The sequence below is a fragment of the Cinclus cinclus genome, chromosome 2 (genome assembly GCF_963662255.1).
Source record: "Cinclus cinclus chromosome 2, bCinCin1.1, whole genome shotgun sequence".
In the NCBI taxonomy this organism is placed as follows: Eukaryota; Metazoa; Chordata; class Aves; order Passeriformes; family Cinclidae; genus Cinclus; species Cinclus cinclus.
Window position 1 is genome coordinate 107078278 of NC_085047.1, and position 14926 is coordinate 107093203.

Below are 14926 nucleotides of genomic sequence, written 5' to 3' on the forward strand. Positions count from 1 at the left end.
AAGTAAGAACACTGAAACCCAATTCCATATTCTCACTTGCAGCCCGTAAAACAATTTTGTACTTTTCTCTGTCTCGCCTCTACAGATAAGATTTCTTGGTATGTTCTTGTTATTGATAACACTTCACACCCTGTTTGGAAAATTACTCTTCAGAGACTTAGAAGAAATGCCTGAGGACTCACCTGCTCCAGCAGCTGCCTCAGCCTGTGCAGCTGCGATTCCAGCTGTTTGTTGTGATCCTCCAGGATCTGCATCCTGGCTTCCAGGCGGCCCTTGTGCTGGCGAAGCAGCTTGGCTTCTGCAATGAGCTCAGCATCCCGGGGGCTCTGCGGAGAAACCGGCATCATCTCCGGGGGGGACGGCAGTGGAGACAGACCCTTGTGCTCATGCTGCTGCTTCAGGCGCTCGTACTCTGCCTGCAGATTCCTGTTGGGGAGTGACAAGGGGGAAAAGGCTTTATGGCCCCTGCACGGGGCAGTGACAAGGCACTTCCTCTCATGTGGTGTGATGTGTCTCGCTTTCTAGGGCTCACCTGCACCACCTGCCTTTCCCTCTCCTGAATCCACACACCTGTGGGTTTACTCCTTGCGGATCTGCATGGATTTGGTATTAGATGGATCTGTGGATCAAGCTGCCAGATGGATCTGTGGATCAAGCTGCCTAAAGGCTCTTGGCACCACCAGAACTCAGAGCTGATTCCCTTCAGACACCCTCCCAAAGCCAGGAATGGTCCGTCCTGGGCTCAGCCCTTCTTCAGCATCCTGCTCTTTATCCTTCCCAGCAGAAATGGGACTGTCAGTTCCCGTCCACACTTGGCTACACCTGAGGGGTCATTAATGCTAAGGAGGACTCAGAGTTACCACAGCACCTCACAAACACTAAACCAAAGTGAGTGCCAGCTAGCTGGCTGATCTATTTTATAGATGAGAGAGGCAGCCACACCAAAAGTCAGAGCAAAACACAGAACTTGGCTGTCAGTCAGGTCATATCACTCTCCTCTTCACATCCGCAAATGCATTTCCAGCCTAGGGCTAAAATTATCAATTGAAGATGAGAATTAGTGACCCAATCTGTTAAACTGAACTGCACTGACTTTTGGGGCTATCATTTCCATCTTCTTTGTCCTGTCTGGAGTGCTAATGTCTAGTGTAACTTTATGGCACTGCTGAGCTTGTTCTTTTATTCCATAAAACTCCAATTTTTCTTCAGTGGAACATTCCATAGATTATTATGATCTATAGTGTTCCACTTGAGAAAATAATCTACAAAGCAGGGAAAGCACAGAAGGTAAGAAACTGAAACCTTGTTAAAGATAACAGTCCAAAACAGCAAAAATAGTAACTTGTAGAAGAAACTTCACAGGCAAGGGAGGCCTAACAAACTGCACTGGGATTTTGTTGCTATGATGTTCTTTTACAACTTCCCAGAGGGGGAAAAACAGCTCCATGCTCTGGTAACTGCTTACTCATCACAAACAGTGACCCAGATTTTACTTTTTCCAACTTCCTCTTATATGAGGTTGTGAGAACAGACACCTTTTGCCAGTACTGCCTGCAAACCACAACACATTCTGGCAGTTTGGTCTGGAAGCCTCACAGCACCCTCAGAAACCTCCTGAAAAAAAACCCCACTTCTAAAAGAACATTATTGTGACCAGAACAGGAACTAAAGCAGGACACATCATTTCACATGGATGAGAAAGCAATGCCAAGGACAAAGACAAACCACTGACTGTTCTTCCACGGTCCCTTTGCTCCTCAGCAGCCGCATGATGGACATGTCCTAAGCTGGGACCATGGCACACCCCTGACACAATCCCTGAGGGATGTCTGGCCTACATGATCCTTCCTCTGCAGAAATTTTAAATTATTAAAAAGAAAGAGCTCATCATTTTTAACTTCATACTGTTCCAAAATTCAAGATTTCTTTCCTTAAAACCACACAGAGGGACAACTATAGAGTTTTTTTTCTTCCAGTGAAGTTTTTTGTTTCAGTAAAATACAGAGTTTCAAGGTAATGTAAATTATCTATAAAAAGAGGCTATCTATACTGGGAATATATACTGTCATGTAAGTTATGCCTTCTGCCTGACTTAATGTCTTGGGATATTTCTAGCTGAACAAACTGGTGAATAATTAATAAAAATACAAAAGGGAGTAAGAATGAACATGACAACATGTTCATTGAATATAGTGTTATTGCTGACTAAAGTTTATACAGGAATGATCATTAAGCATGCTTTTCACAAAGTCCATAGATAGTGCCCATCACTACCCCGTGGGGAATTTCCCAGATGCACAATACAGGAAATACTCTATGAACAGCAGACTCAAAAGTTTGAAGTGCTGTAAAGCAAAAGATAAAACATCACCCAAGGGGAAACGAAAAGAAAAATGCACTTGGTCATATTTACAACATAATCAGATACCTTGCTACAAAGAAATCTGCAATTATCACCTGTATCAATATATGGAAATCCTTCCAGTAATGCTGGTATTGAAATACAACTAAGGTCCAAGGAGTAATTCAGATAAAAATCCTTTCATGTCTGATAAAAAATAATTTAAAAATCTTTCTGAAAGTCAACAGAAAGAAAACATCACGTAAAAGATATTGCATATTTTCCAAACAGAGGTATGTCTGTATTTGAGAGTTCTATATTTAAATACTATAATACCATAGAAACAAAGGAATGTAATTTTGAAGGATGCATGTGGGTTTGCCCAATGCACTTGTATTACTGAGTTTTCCAGTTGCAACTCTTCAGTCCAGCTACACAGTCCTCATCCAGAGAACTGAGATTCACCATAGCTTCAGAGCCATAAGAGTGATGTGCAGCACACACAATCAATAATATAATAAATGGGATCTAAACATATACAGCAATGAAGAGGTGTATTAACATAATAAAAAAAAGCAGGAAAGAATCTAAAAACTGTTGTAAGAATATCCTATGAGAGAAAAATGGCTCTTACTCCTCCCTCTGGAACAGTTTTAAGCTGTGTGTTGAAAAGGACTGCTGGTGACAAGGACTGTGAGCCAGGCACCCAAGGCACACAGCCCTCAGGGTCCTGAGGAAAGGCATTCTCTGACACTTTCACTATAAAATGGGACATAAGAGGAAGGGGAGATACAAACATGCTCCTCTCTAAATGAATGCAACTGAACACGGGCAGTACATGGAAACCTCACCTGCCTCTACACAGCTCAGGTTGGGTGACTGACATCTGGCTGTCCCAAACAAACAATGGTGCTGCATGTACTCATCACTGGGAAAATGAACCCTTCTTCAGTAAGAGAATATTCAAAAAACCCCATATATTCCACTTACAATGCTTGCAACTCTTCTGAGGCATTTGTGAAGAAAAGTAACATAGGAAGCATGCAGTGTAACCTTGATTTATGCAACTGTATGGAGCTGAGTAGTAAAGAGTCCATGAATTATTAACAACATTATCACTGGCAGCATTAATTGCCTGGTGACAGAAATCTTAGTGGACTCTGTTTGCCGAGTAGTCCTCTCAAAGGTAATTGAGAATTTGCGAATTCATGCTATTTCTCATCTCCCTACAGAAAATCACTGGTCTGAAGAAACAAACAACTGAACCCCTTACTCCCTGTCCCTCACTAGAGTGACAGTGTTTACTCAGGATGCTTAACGCTCGGAAGATCTAGTTCCTCTTCTTCAATGCCAAAACAAATACCAAAAAGAGCCACAGCATGTTTAGAAATGCATCACTTTCTTGCTGCTGGCAACTATACAGAAGGAACTTATGTGAGGAGCCCATTCATCATTCTTCAGATTTGAATGAACACCGAAACAGGGCAGCTTTGAGATTTGGGGTGCTAGTGCATTCTCTGGTGGCACACAGCCCACTGCACTACCACTGAAAGTCAGGAAAAGCAAAGGAATGGCAAATAGCTCTGGCTGGAGATCTCATTTACTTAGTTCTTGTTACAGGACAGCTCAGAGATGCGAGGAAGAGGAGAGAACATGAGAGAAGACCCCCTCTTAAATTCAAGACCTCAGTTCAACTAAAATATTAGGAAACATCCTCTTTCCTGACTCATTAAAATACCAGGAAGGTATTTTAACTCTTTGCAAAAAGTTTTAACTATGTCCTGCAGAACCACATGCTTTCTTTTTAATGCCACTACAGTAGATCCTAGTCAGCCTATCCTACTGTATAATCCATGTAATGTATTGCTTCAGATGGAGAAGAGAACTTTTCTCTCTCTCTGAAATACATTCATTCTTGAGGAAATATTTTTTGAGAGGGTTTTATAATTGGATTTTTCTTTTATATTGCAATACAGTAATAATGCCTTCAATAGCAAGATTGCTTTTTGTCTATTAAATACAGAAATACTCTTATCATATTCCATGTGACGCAAAACTCAGAACTGAAGACCTAAAACTCAAATAAAACATTTCCAGCCATTGAAACTATTCTCTGAAATGCTCATATTTTAACAAATATAAATTATTTAGCAGTCAAATCTTAGCCATACATTATTTAATGAAGTCATACTTACAAGCTACAGAAGCACCAAGGTCTTAAAATGCTAGCAGATAAATAATGAATAACTAACAAGAGGTCCTTGGAACTGACAAAACCCCAGTCAGAACCACATCACAGCCAGGTTAGTTTGTAAGTTTGAGAACACATTTCAGAAGAATTCAAAATAGGCAACAGAACTTTTAAACCATCCAAAAGCAAAACCTCAGAATCACAATTTCAAAGAGTCTTTTCATTTAAGTAACAAGTCAAGATGGAAATATTTGGGAGGCCAGAAACTGCAGCTGAAATCCAAATGGAGGTCAGAATTCAATAAACAGCTCAAAAGAGACAAACCAAAAGAGAAATGGACTTTTTTGAGACGCAGGAAACTGCTGGAGAGCAGAAGAAAAAGAGAAATGACAATAAAGTGCTCCCAGTATCACAGCACTGCTTCTTCTTGGTAGTTGATACTTGAGGCATCACTTGTGGCTGCTCTCCTGAGAGCTGCTGGGAAGTGACTGCATGCCCTGACTCTTACTGTAGAAGTTGTACAGGACACAGCAGAGAGCTAAACCTGAATTACCAAAAGTTATCACAGGTGTATGCAACAGGAGTTATGTCAACACAGGCAGGAAAGGGCGACTCGTGCACCATATCCAGCCCAGCAGCAGCAAGGAACAAAGGAATGTCCTCATCCTGAGGCAGTGACAAAAGTTTACACAGAGGGTGTTTTAGGATCTACATGGGAAGGAAGATGTGTTCATCCACTGGAACCAGGTTCTCACAAGGAATTAGGTGTCAGGTTGCTGATTACCTTTGGCAACAGCCAAGAAAGGTTTGCACAAGCTCGACGGAGGGGAACGACTAGGAAACAGAAATCTAAAAGGACAAGACTGTTTTTAAAAGTAGGTAAGTTACATGAAATGCCTCCTGACTGATCCTTTTTGAAGAGCTAATTTTTTCTAAACAGGAATCAGTGTTTCATCCATAAACTCAGGGTTATCTGGCTGTAACAAGCAACCAGGACAACAAGAACTTGTTCACTTTTCAGCAGCTACATTACATTTTACATACAAGTTATTTATAGCACCTTCCAGAGAAAAAAACAATGATTTTGTTATAATTAATGTAAATCAAAGCAGTGTGACCTCCATGCTGTGAGAGAGTGCCTCTCTGTGCCTGCTGTGTTGAGCACCCACAAAAGGCAAGGCTGCCTGTGGTGGCATCCCATCCACAAGCGTGCCTCCAGTAGCACAAATGAGAAAAACAACCTTACAGACTACAGCTGTAGCTGAATCCAGGACTGGCAAACCTCAAACCAAGTATTTTTAAGGTGTAATTCTTGCCAGAGATCATTTACTATCCCTCATCAGTAATTGCTAAATTAAATAATGCCCATGCAGAAATTTAAGGCATGAACTCTCAAAGGGCTTTTTACCTTATTTAGCTATCTAGCTCCATGTTATACTAGTTTTCAAATACTACCTTTCTATTAAAAAACTAGTCTGCTTTAAAAGTCACCCTCCTTTCTGCTAGGCAGCTTATTTTGTATACAGAGAGAAAAGCATTACAATTTTTTTCTTCTTCCACGATTCACTATATAATGCTGCTTAAAAAAATAACACCCATCTTCAGAAAACAAAGATATCTTATCATCTGTATAGTACTAGCTACTAGATATTTCCTAGCTACAGTCCTGAGCATGCAAAAGAAATGATGTCTCATTTCAAAATACTGATTTTTCTCCACTTAAGGGAGTACTTGGGCTTTATGTGCTATGTAGTAGGAAGTTTGTGGTTTGTTTCAAACAAAATCTCCCAGCTGTTCAGTGAGCAAGAGCTTTGTTTACTACAGTTTTCTGTGTGAAACAACTTCCCCATTTTTGATGCCTACAAACTTCTCCATTCTCCCAAACCCTCCTGATAAAAAGTCTCTGATGGAGCCACTGTAATTGATTAGCACCATCAAAAGAAGACATACATGGAGAGAAGATCTATGACACTGCCAACTCTTACATTATTTCCTTGACAAGCCTAAGGTAAATGATTAGTGCATTAAACCCTCAATGTAAGCAGAAATACCTAGCTCTTACAGAAACAAGAAAAAAAAAGAGCATGAAAATTCCAATAGACTCTACAATAAAAGCTGAAGAGAGTAGAAGACAAACAAACCCATGGTTTTTTTGGTAGAACTAAACAGTTTACATCTTACAGTCTGGTTTTGGTAATTCACAGTTATAATTACCAATCTTCCAGGGTCAAAAATCTCCTGGTTTTTTGTGCTGACGGCCCAAGATTCCAGAGTACCGTATAAAGAGGACTGCAGTGCTGTGATGCTTCAAGTATCCAGTTGGGCTTTTTATATGGTGATTAATGAAGGCAACTTTAATTAAATTTGAAGTTATAAGTGGTAAATGACACTTTGTATTGAAAGACTAAAGAAATGGCAACAAGCAACACCAAACAAAGAGAAAGGAAAGAGGACCCAATTTTTAGCCATTTTGAAATTACTCATTTGTCTGAAGAAAATGCAGTTTTACAACTCATTTTATCCCTAAAATTTTTACCAAACTGAATTCCATCTATCTGTAAAGTATAAGTATTTTGCAGACTTTTAACTTCAAATTCAGCAGCTGGTGGTATAACCCACCTGTTTTCTTCCTCAAGGTCTGCGAGGATTCTCTCCAGCTCCCCTCTTTCCTCACTCTCCAGAGAAATCAGGATCTGGGCAGGGCTTCGGGGCTGGCTCAGGGGGGACTCCTGGTTCAGACTTTGGCAGTAGTGCTGGATTAACAAGTGTTCGTCATCACTGGAAAACAGAGGAGGATAAAACAGGCTGTTCCCTTCCTTCTTTTCAACTTCACAGTGAGTACAAGGAGATGATTCACTCCCAGTCTCTCATTTCTTACAAAGAGATTTGCTGAACTCTTTGTAACCAACAGCAGAGCAGTGCACCTTAAAGCAAAATCTGCTGACCTGTTTCAATGAATCTCTGGTAATTTTCCTTCTCTGCAGAGACCACCTCCCTCCTTCTCTGCTTCTCAGACACTTAAAGCCAAGTTTTGCAACAGCTGACAAGCTCAGCTCTCCTCTTTTAACAAACTACAATTAGGAATTTTCTTGCAAAAAACCTGCAATCTTCTGCTGCCTGATCTGCACTGTGGAAGGGTTATTCAAGCAAGGGCAATGCATTTATTTTTGTACCTAAAAACTCTCCTTATATAATAAGCATGTGCTGTCTAAATTTAAAAAAAAACCACAAAAAACAAAACCATTTTTTTCTCTACAAAATTCTAAATTAGGTAAACAAAGAAAAACCCCTGAACTAATATAATGAAAGTATGTAACTTTCCACTCAGATGTTTGGCTTTTTTTAAATTTAAAATTGATGTACACTGTCAGAATACAAATATATTCTGTTTAATACATAAGATCTCTTTATTTCTATTGCCCCTGAAGCTGCCTGCCATCTGAAACAGAAATATCTCTGGAATAGAAAAGGAAATACAATTGTGAAGATCTTGAGCACCCCCCACAACTACATGGATTGTTTTAGATGTGGTTTAGGTTCCAAGGAGATTCATCCAAGCCCTAAGCAATGCAATTTACACCAGTGGTCACTGAGAAACCATGAAATGTTTCCCATGACACCATAAGACAGGGTAAATAAAAATGACACTGCTGCTGGAGATCTCATGGAACAAAATAATTCAGTCTAGTCAGTCTAGGTTTTTTCCTGTTATGTTTCTAAACCAGAATTTAACAGGCATTTTGAACAGCTGTTATTGTTCAAAAATTGTAATTCTCCTTGTTTTCATTTTGTTCCTGAAAATGTTAATGATGCAATTTTATGACTGCAGGAGTGCCAAAGCAATGTAGAGCACATTAACATTAGCTGATAGAAGAGAAGTATTAATTTCTCACAAAAGGAGAGGCTTGCCAGTTCCTAAATTTATACTTTTCATGAAGCACTTAAACTGTGATTTCCTTCAAACCACTGCTTTGCATTTATAAGTATTTTTATGGATCTTAAGTGAACTAAGAGTGAACAAGTGACATAACTACTGCAACATAATGTCACTTCACAAGCATACTCTTTTTGTGTGATTTTCAGCCTGCACAGGTATTCTATACATCACTGCAGTGACACTACAGAATTAAATGTTTTGTGATATATAAATAGATATGTTGTGTTTTTATTTCCTGCCTTCCTTGTTGCCATCTATCACTCTACCTGTACTGATTAGCCAAATAATCCAAACCCTGCAAAAATAGCAAATAATACTTAAGCATAATCTGACAAGCAAAACTGAAGTAATTACAGTTGTGAATTCATGGTACACTTTGATTCTGCTGCAATTTGTATCTATTTGGATAATATTTCTTCCAAAATTAATAATGCACAGTTATATTCTCATTTTAATAGTACAAACTGAGGAACAAACTGGACAGTTAACTTATTAACTGAATCATGATAGTACAACTGCCAATTGATCAAAAAAATGAACTGAACAGTAAGACCAAAGTGTAATACAAGAGATAAACTGTATGTATGATTCCTGTGACAGGATACTGGAATATTTCAGTGGGACAACATGGAATTCCATCTATTAGAGTGTTACTACTATCTATAATAATACAAAATTAGCATATGACTTGGAAACAAAGTTTTTCATTAACTGCACAAAACTACACTGACATTGCATCAATATTCATTTTGAGGTGTCATTTTAACTTTCCCCTTTACCAATATATTACAGCAACGTACTTGATCCTACAGGGGATTTTCTTTCAAAACTGGTAGGCAACAATCCTACCAAGTCAAAAGAGTAACTACTTTGAAACAAAGAAACAGCTGTATCATTATCCAATAACATTATGAGCTCACAGGTTCAGAATCAACCTCATAAAATGCTATTCATTTGGAATCTCAATTTAAGTGAACAACAATTGGCTAGAATTCTGTGTTGTAAAGGACTGCTACAAATTTAATGGTCTGAATTTTCAAAAAAACTTATCCCTTAAACTGTGATAAGGATGAGATTATGTAGAATAGATAAAAACGTTTTTAGAGAAGCTGAAGTTTTCATATCTCATTGATTTGGAATCCATCCTATGGCTTCTCCTACACAGTTAATGAACCAAGATCAAATTTTCAAACACACCCATGACATAGCTGGTTCTGTGCTGTCTTTAGAAACATTACTCACAGTTAATTCTATGTCCTTTGATTCAGAGAATAAACAAGACTAAGAATATTATCAGAGGAGAACCACAAAGGATTTCAGTGAGATATCAGATTTAACTACTCCTTAAAAATCAAAACTTTTCTTTGTAACTCTACATTTAAAGTAATACAACGAATGCTTGTCAGTGATCTGTACAACTTGCAGTTTACTACTGCTAGTATTTCACGGTGATGTTCGGTCCCTCCTGGTTTACACTTGCAATGTATTTCAGCTATTTGTAGATCTAAGATTTCTGTTTAGCCTCACTTATGTTTTGTATTATTCTCTTCCCACACCAGCATTTTCTAGCTTACAGCAATTTAACCATGACTAAGCTTGAACTAAGGTAGAAGGGGTTTTTTTGTATCTTCGTCCTTAGAACTTATCAGATGATGACCATAATTTGACTATGGAAATTATGTGCTGAATATATCAGTAATTTTTGGAAAGAAATAAGTAGTTTTATTTTTGAAGGTATCAATAATTTGTTGTATAAATTTGGTATTAAGCTATAAGCCATTAATCCAGACACTATGGTATGAATTGAAAGGACATGAGCATATCATTAAATTGAACCAGATGTGATACATGGCCATGCAAATTCAACACTACAAAATTTCACTGCACTTTATTAACCTTCCCAAGAAGATACATGTCAAAACCATGAAAACAGATACTTACATGCTCTCATTAGGTGAAATACTGTCATTTAGGTAAGAACCATTGGTGTTCTCCATTTCTGCTAGCCTGTGGAAAAATAAACAAGCCTCATTAAAACCAATTATTTTTTTCAAAATCTTTGTTCTAATATTCTGGAAAGAATTAAAGAACGTGAAGTTTTTGATGAATTTGAAACTCAAATTAATTTACACTTGCTGTTGATTACCCAAAGGTTTTGCATAAGCTATCACAAAAGATTGATTGTTACAATGGCCTGGAAAAACTCACTTCTAAGTTTGCAGCCCTTTCTCAGAGGTTATATTCCAACTTCTCTTGATTAATTAATTCCAAAATCAAAGAAAAGCCTTAAGATGCCAGGGGATTACACAAATTGCTATGTACCTGGCAATGTCATTGTCAAAACTGTAACAAACAGTCATTTCTCATTAGTTTTCACACTCAGTCCCTCCTAAACACCCTGCATAATTCAGAAACACCTCTCCTGATCAAGTGATAGTGGAGGAGAGAAAGAAGCCAGAATAACTATTTTTCATTACCTCAACCCCTGAAAATTTACTTGCTTGGTGGAAAAACATTTTAACATTTGCACAATTAATCCAGTTTTTGATTCTGAGGAGCAGTATGAAAGCAGAGAATTGAACTAAAGCAGTGATATATAGTTTTTTTAATCCTCCAAATCAAGGAAAAATCTTGTTTGTGGTGTTTCATGAGGTGAATTAAAATTATGACACCTGAGATTCATATGAGAGTTTGGAGGTTTCTGCTCTTCTCATTTGTACTATTATATCAGGGTTCATATTAAAAACTAAACCCTATGAAGAATCATAGAAGGGTTTGGTTGGAAGAGGCTTTTAAAGGTCTCCAGTCCAACCCCCCTGCACTGAGAAGGGCTATCTTCAACTCGAACAGTTGGCTCAGAGCCATGTCCAGTCTGACCTTAAATGTTTTCAGGGATGGGGCATTTACCATCTCTCTGGGCAACTTGCTCCCAGTGCTTCATCATCCTCATTGCAAAAATTCCTTCCTTACATCTAGTCTGAATCTGTCCTCTTTTAGTTTAAAACACTACCTCTTGTCCTACCACCACAGATCCTATTAAAATAACTGAGTGCACAGCTCAATGAGGACCCCAAGGGACCTAAAGACCAATTCTGACCACACAGGTGCTCTGGCATGCAAGTCAGGACAGACTGGTTAACAGCAACCACGGATGATGCTCTTGCATCCCAGAGCCTGGAAAGCAAAACCCCAAATTTTATGTTTCTTTAAGAAGTGCTCAGGTAGCCTCTAGCTCTTCTTTTTTTTCTTTTTAAAGTAATCTTAGAGAAAGATCTGCCTGATGTCCAGCTGGTCTCATACCTGCTAGCATAATGTTCAATGCGTGAATGAGTATCATCGTGTGAGAGCTGAGGGGACGAGGCAGGCCTATAAGGCAGAAAACACTGATTAATCACAAAGAATACCCCTTTAAAAGTAAAAAGACACTTAGCTATGCCTATACCTTCATATCTCTATGCCTTATGCCATGTTTGATAAAAAGCAAGTTAGAACTCCAGGCGCTGTGTGCCTCCTTGAGTCATCACTGCAACGTTTTGTGGTGCCACACTGGGGATTTTGACCATTTGCAATCCATCTGTTGTCACAACTCTTCTTCACACCAACTCCCAAAGAAGCCTTTTCCAAAGGATTTATAGAAGAGCTTTCACCCTGGTTTTCCCTTCACACCTGCCTCCTTCATTGGCATTTCTGCTTTACATGTAGCCCTGCACAGGCTGCCAAAATCCTGGAACCTCTCCTGGGAACCTCTCCTCTGCTGCCCACCCTGCTCCAGTATCTGCTTCCAACACATCCCACTCAAAAGAGCCTTTAAGAATTATTCCACAAGCAGCTAGAAATAAATACAAGAAGCATAAAATGTCTGAAATGAGCCTTTAATAACACACTGCAGACTGACGATTTTGCCTAATGTCTTTCAACAGTTGCAATCTCAATGGTAGTTCAGTGTGTTATACAAGGGGACACTAAATTGTGTTGGGTTTTCTGCCTGGCAGATGGTATGAGGTCCTCTTCAGTTTTCTGCTGATGAAAACAATTCATAGGACTTTTCTTACCAATTAGAGTATAGTTTCTTACAGCCTCAGCTCTGGAAAACATCAAATTATGTTGCCTATGCAGTTCAGATAGCACCCTTTGCTGCCACATGGGATTTAGCCAATCTATGTGTATTGAGAGGTGCTAGGCTAACAAAAAGTGATGAAGCTTCCTAAATTGTATGGCAATTGTATACTTTTGCTAAATTTCAAATGCCCTTTATTTCATCTCTGCCAACTCTCCTTCTGGAACTCTTGACTGAGGAAGGAGTTTCTCCCCATTTTGAACTGATGGATACTGTGGTTCAAGCTGGGACTGCCCAAAAGTGATTGTATTGAATTGCACAAGCTGAAAAGTTTTGTATTTACTTGTTATAAACCAAAACTGTAATAAACTTCTGGTCTGTAATGTTCCCATATTAGGAGTTCGACAATTCTGCTGTAAATCTAAAGGACTTCTCAGCTTCCAGGTTTCTAATCAGCCTCAAAAGGGCTCTAGATTAGGATCCTCCTGAATTCATAGAGCTGTATGCTGGATACACAAAATTCTTTACCATTAATATCTGTTCTCACAGAACAGCAAAGTTTTTCCTCTTTAAGGCATTATAGGCCAAGTATAACAAACCTCATTTTGTCTTTGAAATGAGCTTTGGCCTCTACTTGTACTCATCACATATTCAAGCATTACTACAGCACACCAGAGGACAAATACTCAGTTCACAGAGTTCCTCAGTACAGCAGAGATTCAGTGGATGGGCAATTGCTTCTCTGTGACTCAATATCCCATTCTGTGTAAAAATGTGCAGGGAAGGGAGGGGAAAAAGATAAAATTTCTTTAGAGCAGTGGATCATGGAGCAAGATAATGGTGGTTTTCTGAATGATGCTTTTCTGAAAAATTGAAGTTACCCTCATTTGTTCTATTTTTTTTTTTCATACAGCTGATGTTAAACTGGTCTTAACTGGTACCATCAATGCAAGAAGAGGTCCTGTTTTCAACACACACACAAACATAGATGCTATTACTGTGCATAGACTAGGAAATATGTGTTAAAAGTAGTTTCAATTTTGAGCTGAATCATCCTCCTAGTACCTGTCACCCTGGCATAGCACATGTATTTGTACCAGTATGAAAGAAGGGACACAGCACTTGGCTGGGCAATGAGATGTCTCTTCTTGCAGTACTGAATGACAAAATGTCAGGTTTGACTGCATGAATATATTCTTGCTGCCTTGAAATTATGATGCAACTTCAAAAGTGACAAAAATGTGTAATACATATAAAAACATATATTTTTAAAAGACAACGTGTTGTTGTGTAACTTGTTGGAGATGATTCTGCCAGCTGCAAGCAGGGAGTGAGGCTACAATTCCAGGTTTGTCCCTGCTACAGAACATACTGCAATGGAGCTATACCTCAGACAGCTTTTTACAAGTTTGCTTTAGAAAGTAAACATGCTAGAGAAGCATTGCTTTTTGTTGAATTCAGCTGCTCAGAGGAACTTTTGCCAGTCTCTGAGGAAACTTGGGAATGACTGTGCTATATTTTACATACTCTTAGTGACCACCTGTGCTAGAGCTCACAGTCCTTCCTTTCTGAGCACACATACTCAGCACACCTAATCACCTCAAACAGTCAGCAGGAAGGCTGAGTGACACAGCCAATATTTAGCCAAGATAACCATCCCTTTTACAAGGGCTCCACAGCTGCCTTGTTCAAGCTGGGGTCTGCAGGAGCAGCCTGGGAATTCCAGTGGTGACCAAGTGGCAAACACCACCTTGCTGCAATTCCCTGCACTCCCAGAGACCTGGCTGGCAAAATGAGGGTATTTTTCTTTGTTCAGCATTTTAGCTGATGCTTCTTGAAAGTGTAGAAACAAGTAAATTGTATTTGTATCATTGTATCATCACAGTTCAAGTAAAAAGATACAAATTCTCACAACTTGTGAACTGTCCTTTTAATGCCTGGCAAGCAGCGTATCTGGGCAAAATACTGGATAAAAAACAGTAAGAACAATTAACTTCCAACAACAACAACAAAAAAATCTATTTATAAACAGTTCCACGTATACCACATGTTGGTGTCAGAACAGCACTAGCATTGCTGAGTGCTGCCAGGTGATGTTTTTCTGAGGCACTTCTAGGATAACCAGAGAACTGGCATGACAGCACCAGAAAAAGGCATGAGTGTAGAAAACATGGGAAAGTTTATGATAACTGGTTTGTCTGCTGAAGCTGGAATCACCCTGTAACCAAGAAACAGTTTTAAACCTGGGTAGCTCAGTAGCTTGAATTGCAGGTCAAGTGCTATAGCATGAAGGAAAGAAATAAAGTTAGCAGAACAAAATTAAGGGCAATTATTTCCAGCCACTATTAATTTCTTATTTTTCTGCTTCCTTGTCATACCAGATGGAAGGACTGTGCTCTG

General features: G+C 39.0%; 1 protein-coding gene across 6 annotated transcripts in view; it reads right to left on the minus strand.

The window, feature by feature from the left end:
• Window positions 1-14926, minus strand: part of DMD (dystrophin) — a 767992-nt gene that overhangs the window by 18829 nt on the left and 734237 nt on the right. For 5 of the 6 annotated variants that reach the window (XM_062488103.1, XM_062488102.1, XM_062488104.1 and 2 more), the window contains 4 exons: window positions 11770-11835; window positions 10411-10476; window positions 7152-7310; window positions 183-426 (listed from right to left, as the gene is read on the minus strand). In XM_062488103.1, the coding sequence (XP_062344087.1) occupies window positions 183-426; window positions 7152-7310; window positions 10411-10476; window positions 11770-11835 (535 nt within the window). The remainder of the gene's footprint in view (window positions 1-182; window positions 427-7151; window positions 7311-10410; window positions 10477-11769; window positions 11836-14926) is intronic. The other variant, XM_062488105.1, reaches the window with a different exon arrangement.